The 17,807-nt window shown below is 42.3% G+C and overlaps 1 protein-coding gene across 4 annotated transcripts in view; it reads left to right on the forward strand.

Annotated features, from left to right (window-relative positions):
* The first annotated feature begins 1,081 nt into the window (after positions 1–1,081).
* MYB (MYB proto-oncogene, transcription factor) overlaps positions 1,082–17,807 on the forward strand; it is a 37,781-nt gene continuing 21,055 nt past the window's right edge. Inside the window, exons 1-10 of one of the 4 annotated variants that reach the window (XM_019030209.4) lie at positions 1,082–1,310; positions 5,663–5,780; positions 7,594–7,665; positions 9,535–9,627; positions 9,871–10,091; positions 12,070–12,304; positions 13,581–13,661; positions 14,099–14,203; positions 15,495–15,749; positions 16,706–17,068. In XM_019030209.4, the coding sequence (XP_018885754.1) occupies positions 1,288–1,310; positions 5,663–5,780; positions 7,594–7,665; positions 9,535–9,627; positions 9,871–10,091; positions 12,070–12,304; positions 13,581–13,661; positions 14,099–14,203; positions 15,495–15,749; positions 16,706–17,068 (1,566 nt within the window). In that variant the 5' untranslated portion in view covers positions 1,082–1,287. The remainder of the gene's footprint in view (positions 1,311–5,662; positions 5,781–7,593; positions 7,666–9,534; positions 9,628–9,870; positions 10,092–12,069; positions 12,305–13,580; positions 13,662–14,098; positions 14,204–15,494; positions 15,750–16,705; positions 17,069–17,807) is intronic. The other 3 variants (XM_019030210.4, XM_019030213.4, XM_019030214.4) reach the window with 3 other exon arrangements.

The following is a 17,807-nucleotide window of genomic DNA, read 5'->3' on the forward strand; positions in this document are numbered from 1 at the left end:
GAGACCCTCATTAAACAACACGAAAGCCTTTGCTGACTTTTATCTCGTAAAATAGAGCCCTCAAATGACACTAAGCAGGGATACCGACCTCCAAAATCACAAACTGTTTTACTTCTAAAACCATGCATGCAAACGTGGGGTTTCCTGAGTTCTGCTAGGGGCGGGCTGTCTGGACCCCCGTGTATTTTTTTTTTTTTTTTTTTTTTTTTTTTGCAGGTGTGCAATCCAGGGTGCGCGCGCTGTGCAGGGAGGGGAGCAGAGGTGTGCGGTGGGCACCGCCTGGGCCGGGCGGGGCGGGGTGGGTGGGGCCGGGGTGTGTGCTGGGGTGAGAGTGAAGGACATGTGACAATACGACGGTGGCGGCTGCAGGATCCGGGAGAGGAGTGAAAGCTCCGCCGGGGCGCTCCATTAGTGAGCGGTGATAGTTGCCGCCCACTTGTATTGAAGCGTCCTTTGTCACTAACAAGTTAAATTAGAGATGTTATTTATTTAAGAAGAAGGAAAAAAAACCCTAGCCAAACATCCTATGAATACATATGCTCACATCCCCTACTCCTCCAACTCCTAATTTCCCCGTCTCCAGAGGGCACAGTTGTAAACCCTGACGAAAATCCAATCTTCTGTGCGGGAATTTCCCCCCACCGCTTGCCGCCCCCGCGACAGTGAGTGGGAGCTGGAGGAGCTCTGGTCCCGCTGCCCGGGAGCACGCGAAGCCGGGCGACCGCGGTGCGGCAGCCAGGGAAGAGGGGAGGCGGCGGGACTAGGCGCGGGTCGGCGCCGCCGCGGCCCGGGAGCGGGGTTTGCTCAAGAAAAGGCGCCGTCGCGGCCCCCGGCCACCCCTCCCCGGCCCCGGGCTCCCTGCCCGCGCGCCTCCCGGGCCTCGCGGCGCGCTAGGCGCACCGCGGCGGCGCGAGCGCCGAATGGGAGCGGCGACCCGGCCGGCCCGGCAGCCCCGCGGGCGGCAGCCAGGCGACCGCGGAGGCGGCGGGCAGGGCGCGTGCGCACTGCAGGGGCGCCAGATTTGGCGGGAGGGGGAGTGTCCAAAGCTCTTTGTTTGATGGCATCTCTGTTTACAGAGTTTACACTTTAATATCAACCTGTTTCCTCCTCCTCCTTCTCCTCCTCCTCCGTGACCTCCTCCTCCTCTTTCTCCTGAGAAACTTCGCCCCGGCGGTGCGGAGCGCCGCTGCGCAGCCGGGGAGGGACGCAGGCAGGCGGCGGGCAGCGGGAGGCGGCAGCCCGGTGCGGTCCCCGCGGCTCTCGGCGGAGCCCCGCGCCCGCCGCGCCATGGCCCGAAGACCCCGGCACAGGTAACGGGGAGCCGGGCGGGCGGCCGAGGGCGGGGGCGCGCGGGGGCGCGCGGGGCGCCAGGCTCCCGGGAGCAGGTGGGAATTCGTTCCGGGATCATCTGAGGGGCTGTCAGACCCTGCGAGGACCTGGAGCCCCTGCCTCGGCAGCAGAAGCCGCTCCAGAGACTGATGAATGGAAGAGTCTTTGCGGGAAATGTATCCGGACGTTGGGAAGCACGCCCTGCGGCTCATTTTGCAAGTTGCATGGGGATACATTTTTCTTTAGGGGGAAAAAGAAAGCAGCACGTTCCAGCCGAGGGCAGAGCGGTGCCCACCAGCCCCGGGGAGCCCACCAGGTGCCTGGCTTGATGCCGCGGGTGTCGGCGAGGGATCCGCAGCGTAACTGCTGGATGCATTGAGATATGTTTGGACTTGGAAGTGCAGAGCATATGGCAGATACAGGGAAAATGCTGAATTGTTTAGTAGCTGCAGGTAGTTCATTTAAATTTCATTCATTCTTTATGGAGGCGAGGACCAGTGTCAGCTGACAGGCGGCTGAAAAGCAGATTTTAGGGGGATAAAGGGGTCTCTACTTTTGCAAATTGTCTTAAGACCTGGTTTTGGAGGTTCGAATCATTTTTCTCTGAAAGGCTTTTACTTCCACTGCAAACATTGCACGGGCACCCACACGCGCCGCCGTCGCACATGTCACTGCACTTAGGGAGGCTCGCCGGGAAGATGGGTGCAATCCCTTCACATTTTTGGCCGGACAGATGGGAAGAGGGAGAGGAGGAGGAGGAGGGAAATCCTCGTCCGAACTGTCAGTTGCTCGTTCCCCAGCCTCCACCGGCCTCTGGACTTCCCCAGCAGCACACGCCGGGGCTCCCTGTGAGCGGCGGGTGCCAGGGCTAGCTCGGCAGCCGTCGCAGTCGCCACTCGGCTCAAGGGGACAGAGGCCGGCAGCACCCAAGGCCGCTGCCGCGCAACCGGGACGCGATCCCCGCGGGCTCTGCCCCCAGGCGAAAGGTCCCTGCGCGGCGCGCACACGTGGATGCGGCTGAGGTCGCCGCGCCTCCTCCCACCCTTCTTCAGCCGCCTTAGGTCGCCCCGGCCGAGGCGCGGTGACCGGACAGACCCTCGCGAAGGAGTTCTAAGGAGAAGTCCGTGGAGGCAAAGCAAATCCATTCGCCTTTCCTTAGATTGTTTGATTTTCTCCTACTGGTTTGTTGTTGAGCCTGCGGGCGCTGGTCCCCGCGCGGCGCTGGGAAGTTGCAAAGAGCGTGGGTGGAGACCCTGCAGCAGCACCCGCGGGCTGGGCTGGGCGGGGAGCAGCGCTGGGGCTTGGTTGGGCTCTGGGGAAGAGAGGGCGACTTGGGGGAGCTCCCGGCTCCCTATGCCTCCTCCGGAGCCTGGCCGCGCAGGGCGGTGTGCTGCCCCTCGAGGGCTCCACTTTTCGCCTTTAGGACTTCACAGGACAGCTACCGGGGTCATCTGTATTTTTTTTTTTTTTTTCGAGAGCTGAAACTGGCAGCAGGAGGAGGGAGTCGGGCAGGGGTGCTGGGAGGAGGCGCGGCAGAGGCTCCGCGCCCCGAGGTCTCGGCCGCCCCCGCGGGGCGGGGCCGCGCAGGTTCCCTGAGGCTCCAGGTAGCCCAGAGGGGAGGCGGCTGGGAGGGGCGGGAGCCTTGAACCTGCTTCAGGGGGAAGAGAAACCCGACTGCGGGCTCGGAGCCGTTTCTTGCAAGGGCAAGCGTCAACTCGGCAGGGATTATATTAACCAGGTCAGCGAAATGAGTTTGAACCCCTCCGAATCACAGTAGCGGCCACAAGGCACTTCCTCCCGCTCCCCTCCCTCTTCCTAACCCCCAGCACCTCTTTTCTTTTTCGTTTCTTTGCACGGTTTGTTTCCTTGACAGAATGTAACATTCATAGTTGTACTCTTGTAACCACACCGGGTCTAGCAGGTGGGGAGTCGAGTACATCAACCCTGAAATCAGCCTTTGAAAATCCTCTGACTGTTGGGTCTGAGATCTTGTCAGAGCAGATAAAGGAAAAGTTATTTCAGGTTCCTTAGTAGAAATTAATCATGCTTCTAGGACGACTTAGAGCAAGCAAATCGCATGCAAAGTTCAAAGGCGAGCCTGGGTGGCCAGCCTGGCAGGGAAACTCAGGAGCTGGGTGCGTGAGCAGTCCCGGACTCGCCCTGCTGCGTCCTGGCCCCTTCAGGTCCTGCAGAAGTCACACTCCACCTTGCCCCCAAGACCTTGGTTTTGCACATCTTTGCCTCTGTGCTTAGCTTTTAAGGGGCACGGAAGGACATGGCATGGTCATGTATTAGCGCTGGAAAGTACCTTAGAAATAGGATCCAAGCAAGCCCTTATTGTAAAGGCGAGGAACTGAAGTCTTGAGAGAGAGGAAGTGATTTGTCCAAGTCATACAGCTAGGTGGAGGCTAGACTAGAACCTTTGCCTCCAGAACCCTAGTCCTGTTGATTCCCGTGCTCTCACCTGACGTTGGCTGCCCCCTGCGGGCGGCTGAATAGGTTGCTTGTTCCTGGGTTGTTAAACTGCTGCCGAGAGGTGCTCAATGACTACTCTGAAAAATGTGCTCAGTTCTGAAAATGTGACCTCTAGATCCAGCCAAACCTGAAAAGTTAATTCGACTTGAATCTATGACTGCAGTTTCAGATTCCTCTGGTTTTCTTGGTGTCTCTCACATTTCACAAGGGACTGCATTTGGGGGCTTTCCAAGGAGTTCCCTATGAATCTTTCAAAAGATGTAGACTTACACCTCTGGGCTTTATGCTTTTTTTTTTTTTTTGCTTTATCATATCGTGTTTTACGTTTTTGTAGTTCTTGTTCAGAAGTTGTTTAGTGCCTCCTGTTGACAGTGGAAACAGAACTAGGCTATTTTGTTTCAAAACACAGACACTAAATGAAAGGAATTATTACAGATTATAAGTATATATTTCCTGGGATTTTATTTGGTGGTGGTGGTTTTTTAAATTTGGATTACATCATGTCGCCATTCAACCTGGACTATCAGATTGTTGCTTAAAATAATAGCTTTAAATTATGAGAACCCCCAATTCAGGATTTTTGGTAAGCACTTCAACTTCACTTGTAGGGGGCTGGTAATATGCATATGTGAGTTAGTTTGGGAAGACAAAACCTGTAATGAATATAACTTTTCTTTTTAAAAACAATGATTTACATTATGATATGGCTTTATATCATTGTTTTTATTGGTCTTAGTTTAATGGGTTTCCCAACATTGCAATGACAAATTTTAGTGAAGTTTCTAAGATAGTATTTTTACTATTTTAAGTTTTATAAGAAAAACTATAAAATAAACCGTGTCTGTAAAATTATTGTCATCTAATCAGTTGATTAATTAACAAACATTATGATTATGATTAACAAACAGTAAGCATATAGTTACTTCTTCAAAAGTCATAAAATTTCCTAGGTTAGGTTAACTAAATAAAAGAAAAAGCTTTCGAAAATAGTAATGGGTTCTTTTAAATCCATGGCTTTTTTCTGGGGAAATCCCTTCTGGATTAGGTTACATTTTATAATATTTCAAACACCATTCCATCAGAGACAGAAAAAACAAGAGTAAGTAAGACTCTGACTAACAAGTGGCCTAATTATTCACTTAGTTACTCTAGAAACTAAGTATTGTAAACATGGGCACAAGTTGGATCAACCAGGCCTGGAGTTGTGAGCAATTTGGTATTAATTTTATTTACAAAACATTAAAGTTTGATCACTCAATGTTCTTATCTTTGCTTTGGTTTTAAAATCCTTTCCTCTTAGATTCTCCTAATCCTCTAGACTTTATGGGATCACTATAATTCTGTTTTGGGCTGTACTACTTCTTGATTTTTTTCTTCTTTTAATAAAACAAAAACCCCATTGGAATAGCATAGTTGAATTGTTTATTATGTTTGAGAAATATTATTTAAACGATGTGACAGATGCCAAAGATTTTGAGTGTGCACTTATATAAAGGACATGGGTTCTTGTTCCTTTTCTTATCCTTAACCTTAAGTTTTCAACTTAAACCTTCACTGGTTGGAAGGTGGCCAAATGTGTAACTTGTCCCTGGTCTAATAGTAACAGCAGGTTCAGACATGCAGGGGAATAGGAAGGTGCCAGGTCCTTGGCCGTATCTGTGGATACCCATAACAGCAGAACCAGTTTACAATACTAGAGCAACAGAATGCAGCAAACAATCTTGTTGTGCAAGTTTTCAAAGTTTTGTCTTCATAACCTTTGAAAAGATTGTTGAGGAGTTTTGTGTAAGTTTTGTAATCCAGTAGTAGTCTAAATCCTCTTGTTTCAGCCCACGTCTACCCATTCTTATTTCTGCAGCATATATAGCAGTGACGAGGATGATGAGGACTTTGAGATGTGTGACCATGACTATGATGGGCTGCTTCCCAAGTCTGGAAAGCGTCACTTGGGGAAAACAAGGTGGACCCGGGAAGAGGTAACTAATCATTTTATCAAGACGCAGAAAATAGATAGAGTGTATAATTTATAAAAAACAAAATTTCAACTAAACTACAGGTGCTCAAGCTCATTAGCAGGCTCCTTGAGATCTTATCCTAGCCCGCATGTGCAGCGTGCCCTATGCCCCCCACTTCATTATATTATCCATTTCCACACTATTTGCAGTTCTTTGAATGTCCTCTTCTCATTTTAGGCTTCATCTGTGTTTCTTTCTGCCTGTTGAGTTCTCATCCTTTTGTGCCACCTCTTCTTCCTACTTTTACATTACCCATGAAGGCATCACCTCTTCTGTGAAGCCATCCCTGGCTTCACCGGACAGGATTGGATGCATCCTCCTGTGATCCCATGCATGGGTGCATGTTCTACTTTATTGTTGCTGGGACATATATACCTCCTCCAGCTGACTGCAAGTCTGTTGAGGGCAGGGCTCATGTCTATTCATCTTTGTGTTTCCTGAATTCACAAGTGCTTGGACCCAAAATAGGATATTAATAAGTGTTCTCTCAATAAGTGAATGACTTGCTACTCCCAAAAACAAAACAAACAAAAGAATAAAACAAAACACTCAGAGAACTCATCTTTTTACAGTGTATTCATTTAATATCCTTGATATACTTAACAGAGCCATCTATATGAAGGTATGTTTTAAAAGCATCCAATAATGGATGGAGACACATCTGCTTCTCCTGTTTCTTTTTCGGCTGGCTTATCAAAAGTTTGATTTTGTAGGAATGGAAAAATATTTTAGAAGCAAAATTATTAATATGTGGAGAAAAGTTTCTCTAATGTTCTTAAACATTTTTGCAACTAATTTTAGATGATTCATGTTACAATAAATGGTATTGGCTCTTCTTCAGTTTCACTGTTCTCTGCTTCATTTAAACCAGAGCTCCTTTTAACAGGCAGGTAGGATTCCCAGAGAGGCCCATAGGAAATTCATATTTTACCTATTAAGATTATCCACTTGGATAATCCTTATGATACGGAAATTCTGTTGTCAACATTGGTTTCCTAATTCTTGTGTCTGTATTGTACTGGGGACCTCCATTGTGTGTGAATGTTACCTTTGCAGAAACGTAAGAAGGAATGCATTTATATACTTATGAACTGGTAGGATTGTGAACAGCATATAAACTAAAAGAACTGATTAGCTGGAAATGTTTAATGTCTTTTATGTTCTAACACATTTGGCCTATCTAAATCTAACTGATTTTCTTATATAGCTTTCAAATTTAATTTTAAAAATGGTCTTTATTTCTTTATAAAAAGTTAAACTAACTGGAAATATTCTATTTCTTGCTCAAGATCCATTTATTACCATAGGTAAATGTGTACTGAATCTAGCACTGGAATGCATTTTTTCCTAACAGAGTAAAGCAGTTATTTATAATAAACACTCAATATATGCCAGGCATTATGATAAATGTTTTGCAAAATTGCCTCATGTAATCCCCAAATAGCCCTGTTAATATCAGCCTCATGTTAATAAATTGCCTCATGTAATCCCCAAATAACCCTGTTAATTTCCATTTTATAGATGGCAATACTAAGGCCCAGAAAGGTAAAATGGTATACCCGCTTTACACAATTAATAGTTGAGTCAAGATGCCAACTCTGGTCTGACTCTAAATAAATCTATACTCCCAAGTCCATATATTGCATTAATATCTGCTGTATTTGGATACTTTAGAGAGATTTTTTATTCTAGATTCGTTCCCTCATTCACTTTAACTTGAACAGAGTTATATAGTAAATAACTGATATCCTAGGATTACCTTTAAATGTCTTAGGATGAAAAACTGAAGAAGCTGGTGGAACAGAATGGAACAGATGACTGGAAAGTTATTGCCAATTATCTCCCGGTAAGTTAGTAAGTTTTTCTTATAACAAAAGGAAAGCTTCTCCCAAAGATTTCTATAAAATATTCTAAGAGGAGTTATTAAGATAGTGTATAATTTAGTCACATTTAAGAAGTGGGAGAAATGCCCTACCCATAACTTATATTTTATATTATAATGCATATAATTAAATTATTAGAATTTAGATTATTAGAATCGATTATTATAATTTAGGTTATCCAATTTTCAAAACAGTTCTTCTTGTTTTATCTTTTCATTTATAGGATAATTAGTATTTTGATGATTTGTTACATGGTAGATGATTAAACTTGATATTTCCTCCAAGTCAGTTTTTCCTGAATTCCCTATTTTTGTCAATAGCAATACTTTTGGCACCAAGGTTTAAAATTCTGAAGACCTTTCTTGACTTATCACATTCCCCCAACCCCTACATCTAAGCAGTTACTAAGGACCCTGGAATTCCTTTATAGTCAGTCCCGTCCTTTTCATTCTCATGGCTGTGCTGAAGGTTGGGCTCCTGCCCTCTCATTTGGACTATCATATAACTTCCTAACTGGCTTCCCCACTTGTAGTTTTCCATTTTTCTTTCTTTTTTTTTTTCTGTTTTTTGAGATGGAATCTAGCTTTGTTGCCCAGGCTGGAGTGCAGTGGCACGATCTCAGCTCACTGCAACCTCCGCCTCCCAGGTTCAAGCGATTCTCGTGCCTCAGCCCCCTTAGTAGATGGGATTACAGGTGCCCGCCACCATGCCTGGCTAATTTTTGTATTTTTAGTAGAGACAAGGTTTCACCATATTGATCAGGCTGGTCCCAAACTCCTGACCTCAAGTGATCTGCCCACCTCAGCCTCCCAAGGTGCTAGGATTGCAGGCATGAGCCACCGTGCCCAGCCAGTTTTCTACTTTTCCATTCATCCCAAACACCATTGGCAGGTGGAACTTCCTAAAATGCAGCTGTACCTTATCTTTTCAAAACCAACCACAGTGACAGAATCTCACAAATTAAGTAAACTGCCTTGACCTGGCACACAGAGGCCCTCCTCTATTGCCCCAACTTACAGCTCCAGTTCTGTTTCCTGCTTCCTCTCTCTAAGCAGGTTTGCTTGAATTTATTTCTGCTTTCCCTCCTCTGGGCTTTTGCTCCTGGTCTTCCCACCTCCTAGAATATTCTCCCTTTATGTCACCAATTAAAGTTCTGTCCATCCTTCAAAGTCCTTATGAAGAGCTCTTCAAGACTCCTCCCAAGGAAACCATTTCTCCTCCTGAGAAGATGCTTCTCTCCTCACTTCAGTATCATTTTGCTTTGGTCTTTTCTTCCAAGTGAATCAAATTCAGCATCTGTGATAGTCAGTCATCTACTTGTCTTTTCCTTCTTATAAGTTTACAAACTCCTGTAACATAGGACCTATCTTTTATGCATCTTTTTTCTTTCTGCAATATAAATACTTTGGTCCTGGATTGAAGTGCATCTCTTGTCTGAATGGGAAGCAAACTTTAGTCTTTTAGGGTGGTTTCCATGAAAGCCTGACAACATAGAATCTCTATCAAGCCTCAGGCTATGTAGATACTCTGCAAAAGTATCTGAGGTTAAGGTTAACTTGGCAGGCACATGTGTAGTATGATGGTCCTTTAGATCATGTGGCAGGAATGTTTCCCTCAGGAGGCAGAGTGTCTAATTTTAGATGCAACTTTGATATATTACTTTCATGTTCTGTAGCCTGTAAGTAAGGAGGGATAGATGGGCTCTAAACATGCTCTAAAATGTTCTTAAATATTTTCACTGCATATGGTCTATGTGTGATTCCTATTACAAGAAAAAATTCACGTGCTTATCACATCATATCTTTATGGTGGTGCATACTTCATTTGTCTAGAATCGAACAGATGTGCAGTGCCAGCACCGATGGCAGAAAGTACTAAACCCTGAGCTCATCAAGGGTCCTTGGACCAAAGAAGAAGATCAGAGAGTAAGTTCTTTCTTCTTTGGTGTGTGACTCATAATTAAGAATATTCCCAAAATGCTAATATTTTCCTATTTGAGGAAGCAGGTAAAATGGGCAAACAGGAAGTAGAGGACTCTATTCCCATATTTCCAGTGAATGAAAGCAAATTTTGGAAATTTTCTAAAGATCTTGTAACACTGAAGAATGATTATACTGGCTCATTACATAACTTTAAAACATAGGTTATTTTTGTGTGTTTATCTGAAGGTGATAGAGCTTGTACAGAAATACGGTCCGAAACGTTGGTCTGTTATTGCCAAGCACTTAAAGGGGAGAATTGGAAAACAATGTAGGGAGAGGTGGCATAACCACTTGAATCCAGAAGTTAAGAAAACCTCCTGGACAGAAGAGGAAGACAGAATTATTTACCAGGCACACAAGAGACTGGGGAACAGATGGGCAGAAATCGCAAAGCTACTGCCTGGACGGTAATAATATGTCAAAAAATATATTGATCGGGAAGAATGAGGGAGTGGGTATTGAATATTCTGCTTTAAATCTATGGTGAGTAAATTATATTTCATCAGTCGTAAGTGTTTTATTAGATAAACCAGCTACATAGCTTTTAGAGATTGAAGACATCTTAGAGTTTATTTGGTTGAGAACTTCCAGGATCCGCCTGACAGTGAGCCCTGGGTGAAGACATTTAGCTTTCCCCAGCCTCAATTTCCCCATTTCCAAAATGAATAATACAGGGCCAGTGTTAGGATCAAGTAAAATGAATGTCAAAGGACTTGGTAAACTATAAAACTCTAAATGCATAGAAAGAAACTGAAGACAGTTTGTCTCTGGCAGTTCACGTAGCGGGTTAAGTTACTCAAAGGAACTCAGCTACCATTTTCCTGATAACCATCATTCATTTCTTTTATTTTTTTTTAATTATTATTTTTTAGAGACAGAGGCTTGTTCTGTCACACATGAGTGACAGAGTGCAGTGGCATGATCATAGCTCAATACATCCTTGAACTCCTGGGCTCAAGGGATCCTCCCACCTCAGCTTCTTGAGTAGCTAGGACTACAGGTGCACCCCACTACACCCAGCTGATTTTAAAATATTTTTTGTAGAGATGGAATCTTGCTATGTTACCCAGGCTGGTATCAAACTCCTGGCCTCAAACAATCCTTTCACCTCCCAAAGTGCTGGGATTATAGGCATGGGCCACCATACCTGGCCACCAGTATTCATTTCATTATACCACTTTGCTTAATTTTTTACTTCATTGATTAAAGAAATAATGTATTTCTTGAATTCTCATACTACTTCCAGGTTTTTAAATAATGTCAGGGTAATAATGCTTTCTTTTTAATGAACAAGGCAAGAAAATGACCTCATTATGAGGGATAACTATGGAAGCTCATTTTTGTCCCATTTTTCCCACTTAAGTAGTATATAACAGATTTTGTTACTTTGGAAAGCAATACTTTTAATGATAAATCTTGCATTAAAATGATGTAGATCAAAAATATTAAAAATAGTTTTATTCTTGAGCTTCATAATCCAGGAGAAAGTTTATATAGTATTCTCTAGTGATGCTCCAAAGCATTTGCACCCTTGTGGTTCAGTATAAACTTAGAAATTTTAAGAGGTTGGTAAAAAAAGGCCTTTCCTCCCATATGGCCTGAGAGGATACACTGCTGATTCTTCTCAAAATTAACAGGGCTATTGAACTTCCTCTTTCTTTAGCATACATTCCCCCACCCCCATTGAAATAGAAAAAGGGAGGCTTAAACGGTTTTTTTGAATTGAGAAACTGTTTTCCTGAGAATGGAAAGACTTTAGTAAAAATGCGTTGCCTTTTGAAAATATACTGGGGGTTAAGATCTTTCCCTTCGGGATCCCATTTTCCACTCTCGTCTCTGTCTGATTCAGAAAACAATTGGGGTGGCTTTCAAAGGGTAGGAGGTTTTTTGGTCTCAGAAGTTCTCACTAGTGCTTTGAGAGATAAAGAGTGAAGTATTCTTCATCAGCAGCATCTTATCATCCACCAAACTTCACCATGTCCCTCTCGTGGTGTGTAGGCCCTGCTGTGCCACATTCAAAGGAGTAATTTCCCCAAGGCAGCTGGAACTTTACATTGTGTTGGAGTCTTGTACCGCGACCGGTCAGAATAAACATGAAGCATTATTGTATTGAAAATACTCCTTTACCAAGGAAATGAAGTGGTTAAAAGATACTGATATTTCTAGAAAACGACATGCATTCCAGATTGTGTAACTAAGAGAAATCTAACTAAGCAATAGAGAAAGCCTGATCTTAGAGGGTGGAGAAGAAGAAAACAATTAAAAAGAGAAAACGACTATTAGGCCCAAGGGAAAGGTCTCTGTTAGAAACAGTTTTCTGTCAATTCCCTTTAATCTGAATTGAAATTTTTGTTTGTGAAATTCGTGTGATATATTTCTGTGCAGAACTGATAATGCTATCAAGAACCACTGGAATTCTACAATGCGTCGGAAGGTCGAACAGGAAGGTTATCTGCAGGAGTCTTCAAAAGCCAGCCAGCCAGCAGTGGCCACAAGCTTCCAGAAGAACAGTCATTTGATGGGTTTTGCTCAGGCTCCGCCTACAGCTCAACTCCCTGCAACTGGCCAGCCCACTGTTAACAACGACTATTCCTATTACCACATTTCTGAAGCACAAAATGTAAGCCGTTCCTGTGAATCTAGTTTAATGAGAGAGACGGTTAGTTTAGCTCCAGGTAATAATCATACTTTGCAGTTGTATACTTTTCAGAGAACTTTCCTGAGCATGATCATGGCCAGTCTTCACCTATGCCCTTTGAAGTAGATAGGATGTAGGTATTGTGTGTTACCCCTGGTTTATGTCTCCAGAAATGAGGATGGTAAGTGCTTTGCCCAGGGTGACACAGCTCATAGAGATAGTGCTGACTAGAGAACGAGCTGTCCGATTCTAAATTGCTGCTTCAAATCTAATTTGAAGGCAACCTTTGAATGTAAATTTACTTAAGGTACTATTGAAGAATAGGGGAATGGAGTCGCATTTGTAGATGTAATGTTTTTCTCTTCCAAAACGAAAAGGGAAGGTAGTATTATGTTTAAAGAGGAGAGAGTTTGACACTGAAATTCAGTGGTTATGGTATGTTTCATTCTGGCAGTGATCAGGCAGACATGTCTTAATTTATTCACTCAGTAAGTGTTTACCTTCTTACTCTGAGTCAGGAGCAGAACTTTGTGACATTCATTTTCTGATGTCTCCTTTTAGTCTCCGTTGGATCAGTGTGATCCCTTCCTTATTTCTAGATATTTATATTTAGGGAAAGTGATAATCCATAATAGGTGGAAAAAGAAGAAGAAAGAGGAAAAAATCGAGAAACTTTAATCTTAAGACTAACAATATTAAATGATAAAACTTACCCAAGAATAGAGAGCTCATATGCAAATTATATGCAAAAAATGTTCATAAATAGTTTTTATTCTTCTCTGTCTGTTCATGGATTTGACTACAAACTTTACAGAAAGGTCTCAGATGAATAAATTATCATAAGAAGTCCTGTGCTTTTTATTAAAACTCAAAATTATTCCAAGAAAAATATTTTTATTTACAAACAGCTGGTGCCATCAATTTTTCCCATAGAAACAATTTTGAAACATTCATTAATGTATTTTAGAATATATTTTTTATTGTTTTTTTCATTGTGTTTTTCTCTAATTAAGGAACACTTCCCAAAATTTAAAGTGCTCATCAACACTTCCCAAGGATTTTTCACCATGTTCCTTTAGCTGTTTAGCCATTTTAAAGGCCTGGCTAAATTTCACATTAAAAGGTTTTAAAAATTTGTTTAGTGTATTTTATCAGTAAAGTGTTTTTTTTCTCTCAGTCCCAGAACACAGGAAGCCAAGTCCCCTGAAGCATATGTAGCCCTGAAGGACGTGGCCTTTGTTTTGTCTTTTCCATCTAGGTCTCCAGTCATGTTCCATACCCTGTAGCGTTACATGTAAATATAGTCAATGTCCCTCAGCCAGCTGCCGCAGCCATTCAGGTAAGATCATTGATCATTCACTGTTCAAAGCACCACTTTTAAGAAATGCTTATTTCTTTCATCTAAACACATATTTTCACCTGAGCAACTAAAGTAAAAAGGAAAGGGAACATGGAGAGGAGAGCAGAGTCTTGGCCAGCAATCTATTAATCTTGTCTTCTAGAATGCGTTTGCTCTGGAATTTTCTGATTCTTTGATGTTGCAAGGTGAAATAACTCATCAGTCAGCATCCACTCTAGCCTGAGATTTCACATCACTCCCTTAAGTCTGAAATAACATTCACAAAGATTTCTGCAGGAGCCAAATTTGGTTGGTGGTGTTGTCACAGTGAGGTTCTTTGGGCTGTGCGGGACCTCATGACCATATTGGCTACACCCATTGTATTTGCAGCTTCCAATCAGACCTTTGTCTTTATTTCCCTTACTTTGTAATTTCAGAGACACTATAATGATGAAGACCCTGAGAAGGAAAAGCGAATAAAGGAATTAGAATTGCTCCTAATGTCAACCGAGAATGAGCTAAAAGGACAGCAGGTGCTACCAGTAAGACTGTCATCATGTGCTTGAATGAGGGGATAGCAGCTTTGCCTCAGTTTACCTAAGCGCTCTTCTCTTCTAAATATTACACTTAGCAAGGCTCCATATATCCATTCAGAATGTCTCAACACAAGAAGTTGCTTGTAGTAAAATGTAGTTGGTATCAGATTATATGCTGATTAAATTGGAAGCAGTCTTTTTGTAATTGCAATAAAAATGCAATATCCACTTATGATTGTTATCATCAATTTTTTTTTCTTCAGAAGGACTATAATCAGTTTAAAGACTAACAAAGATAAAATGAATGAAAATCTGCATTTTCTACAGAGCTATGTATCTATATGGTACCATTTTGGTTTTTTTCTATTATTTTGTTAACCTATATTTTCATATTTTATAATTTCAGACATGATTTGATGCATGTTCAGTATATACATGTAAAAGGTTATATATAAAACCTCTTCATAAATAACATTAGCTGCTCTCTTTTATTTGCATGTGTGAAAGTTATGTGGGCCATTACTGAATTCTGACATCTTTAGCGACTGGGCAGCCAACTGGGATGGCTCCTTGTGCTTTGTAACATATATAGTTAACCAACAAAGACAATAAAAGAGAAGTGATGCCCAGTAGGTATTCCTAGGGGTAAATTTATTTTTTGTTAAATAATAAGATGATTATGTGCACATGCTAGTTCGACCACTTTTTAACTTTAGTTAATGTTTTGCAATTTCTCCTGTTGTGTGGTCATACTGTAAGGAGACTTCTGTTAATTTGCTCTTCTGCTTTCCTAACCACGTTGATTTGGCAGTGCTTCACTGCATCAGTGCAATCTGTAGCATTAGAAAGGGATAGAAGCAACAAGAATATGTGTAGATCAAAGCAACTCTAACTCCTGAGTCCTCTAGCTTTTTTGTGGTTAGAATGCAAATAGGACAGTTCTTCAGTTCTTCACTCACAGCAAGCATTTATGGACCTTTGGCAAATTATATTAAAGTGGAATTTTAAGACAATATGATAATTATACTTTGAAATATAGACCTATGATTTGACATTTTTACAAAATGATAACAAGGTATTCATATAGGTACAGCCTCTAGCACTATTAAAAACAGAGGGTCTTGCATTGATGAAAGGAAACATCTTGACAACTGTTTCATAGGCGTAAGTTTGGGATGATGCAACTACTCTTATCTTTCCTCCAACAGCATCTGATACCTTGTGCAACTTCATTGCTAAGTTCCTTCTCCCTTTCTTCTGTCCTCTCTTTATTTCTACACCCTTCCCCCTTCCTTAGACACAGAACCACACATGCAGCTACCCCGGGTGGCACAGCACCACCATTGCCGACCACACCAGACCTCATGGAGACAGTGCACCTGTTTCCTGTTTGGGAGAACACCACTCCACTCCATCTCTGCCAGCGGATCCTGGCTCCCTACCTGAAGAAAGCGCCTCGCCAGCAAGGTGCATGATCGTCCACCAGGGCACCATTCTGGATAATGTTAAGAACCTCTTAGAATTTGCAGAAACACTCCAATTTATAGATTCTGTAAGTAGAATTGTGAAGGGAAGTTAACGATTCTGGAAGATAAATTAGAAAACCCATTTCTTAAATCATTGCCATTTTCTATAGCCAAGCTGTTATTAGCATATATTAATGTAAAGGTAGAAGTATGATTTTCATCTTCATGAATATGTTTTTTCAAAGATCTGATTTCATAGCCTACCGAGACAAAAGTATTTATAAATACTTACAAAATAGGACTTTTGAAGGAAGAGTTTTTTTTCACATTTTCACACTTTTCCTTCAAAAGTCATATTTTTAAAAATAGTCAAATTGATGACTTATAAAGCAGAGCTTGGATTATGGGAACGGAATGGTGTTTGAGTTACTTTTAACTTTTTTTTTTCTTTGCTTACTTCATGGTGCTTCTCTAGAATTTTGTCTTGCTTTTGAACAGCACATTAATGATTTGGCTTACTCAGAGCTGAAAGCAATCTTTTAGTGTGTTTGAAGTGATAATCAGCTCCTTGGTCATACCTGGCTCTTTCCACAAAATGGTGATTATTGATTACTGGTCCCATTGCTTCACTGAGATGAATCATCTTTCGTGAAACAAATTTGTATTCAGCACCTCCTCAGCGAACACTTGGTTCCTTTCCCAGTTGATTAAAAATCATTTATTGTACACTCATTGGATAGGACATGACCATTGCCATAATATGCCATCTAGAAAAGGTCTTCATTTTGCTTTCCATTGCATGCAGATGTAGAGTGTCGGGAGGTCCCTGCAGCACATCAGAGGGCCAGCCTTGAGGCAGCCCACTAGACCCCGCTCTACTGCAGTATAATAGAGCAACTGCTCATCTTGAAGCTGTTGCTCAAGAAGCCAAACCAACGGGCCCAGTGTTTGCTTTGCGTTGAGCATCTCTCTCTCAGTGCTGTGTTTCAGGTGATGATGGCACACACTGTCTCAAAGTTCTGTGCCTCCCACATTGTTTCAGGATTCTTCATCATGGTGTGATCTCAGCAGTTTTGAATTCTTTGAAGAAGCAGATTTTTCACCTAGCCAACATCACACAGGCAAAGCCCTACAGCTTCAGCAAAGAGAGGGCAATGGGACTAAACCTGCAGGAGAACCTAGCCCAAGGGTGAACAAACGTATGTTGAGTGAGAGTTCACTTGACCCACCCAAGGTCTTACCTCCTGCAAGGCACAGCACAATTCCACTGGTCATCCTTCGAAAAAAACGGGGCCAGGCCAGCCCCTTAGCCACTGGAGACTCTAGCTCCTTCATATTTGCTGACGTCAGCAGTTCAACTCCCAAGCGTTCCCCTGTCAAAAGCCTACCCTTCTCTCCCTCGCAGGTAGAACACAATTTCTGCACAGCTGTTACTCATTTTCAACAGACACCTGAGCCTTAATAATCTAGAAACTAATACTTCGGAACAAATGACTAATTACTGCTGCCTTTGCTGATTTCATTCTGTCATTGAATCTAGCTGTTGCTAAGTCATACTGCCTCCCAAAGTTTAGGCTGTCTGCAGGCTAACTTGATTTTGGCATCATTCTCTCTCTTTTACTTTTGGGTGGTTTTGAAAGATAGTTGCATGAAACGTACTTTTATTTCCTTCAACACTAGAGTTTAACATTTCTGTCCCTTTCTTTTTCTCCCATCTGATCCCTCCCTTTAAAATTGTTAACATCATTTCTTCCTCGTTGTTCATTTATTCTTATGCGATTCACTGACCCAGGGGAGGAGGGAACCAAATTGTGTTTATATAACATTTGGGTTGCAACTAGAAAATTTAAAGCTAGAAAATTTAAAGGTTCCAATTCATCTTTAAGTGGAAGAGTTTGGGAAGAGGATGAGAAACAAATGCTTAAGGAAAAGAACATATTTTTAATTTCAGTTTCTCAACATTGGCTCTTTTGAGTCGTGCCATACTATTTTACTAGTGCAGTTTTTGCCAAGGAATATTTTTATTTCATACAGCTTTTTTAAGGCATGAAAATCACAATTCTTATCAGAGATGTGTGTTCCTAAATTATTTAAATAATTAAATTAATAGATAATTTGGCACTTTAAAACATTTTTCCAATTGT

Source organism: Gorilla gorilla, chromosome 5 (genome assembly GCF_029281585.2).
Source record: "Gorilla gorilla gorilla isolate KB3781 chromosome 5, NHGRI_mGorGor1-v2.1_pri, whole genome shotgun sequence".
Classification (NCBI taxonomy): domain Eukaryota; kingdom Metazoa; phylum Chordata; class Mammalia; order Primates; family Hominidae; genus Gorilla; species Gorilla gorilla.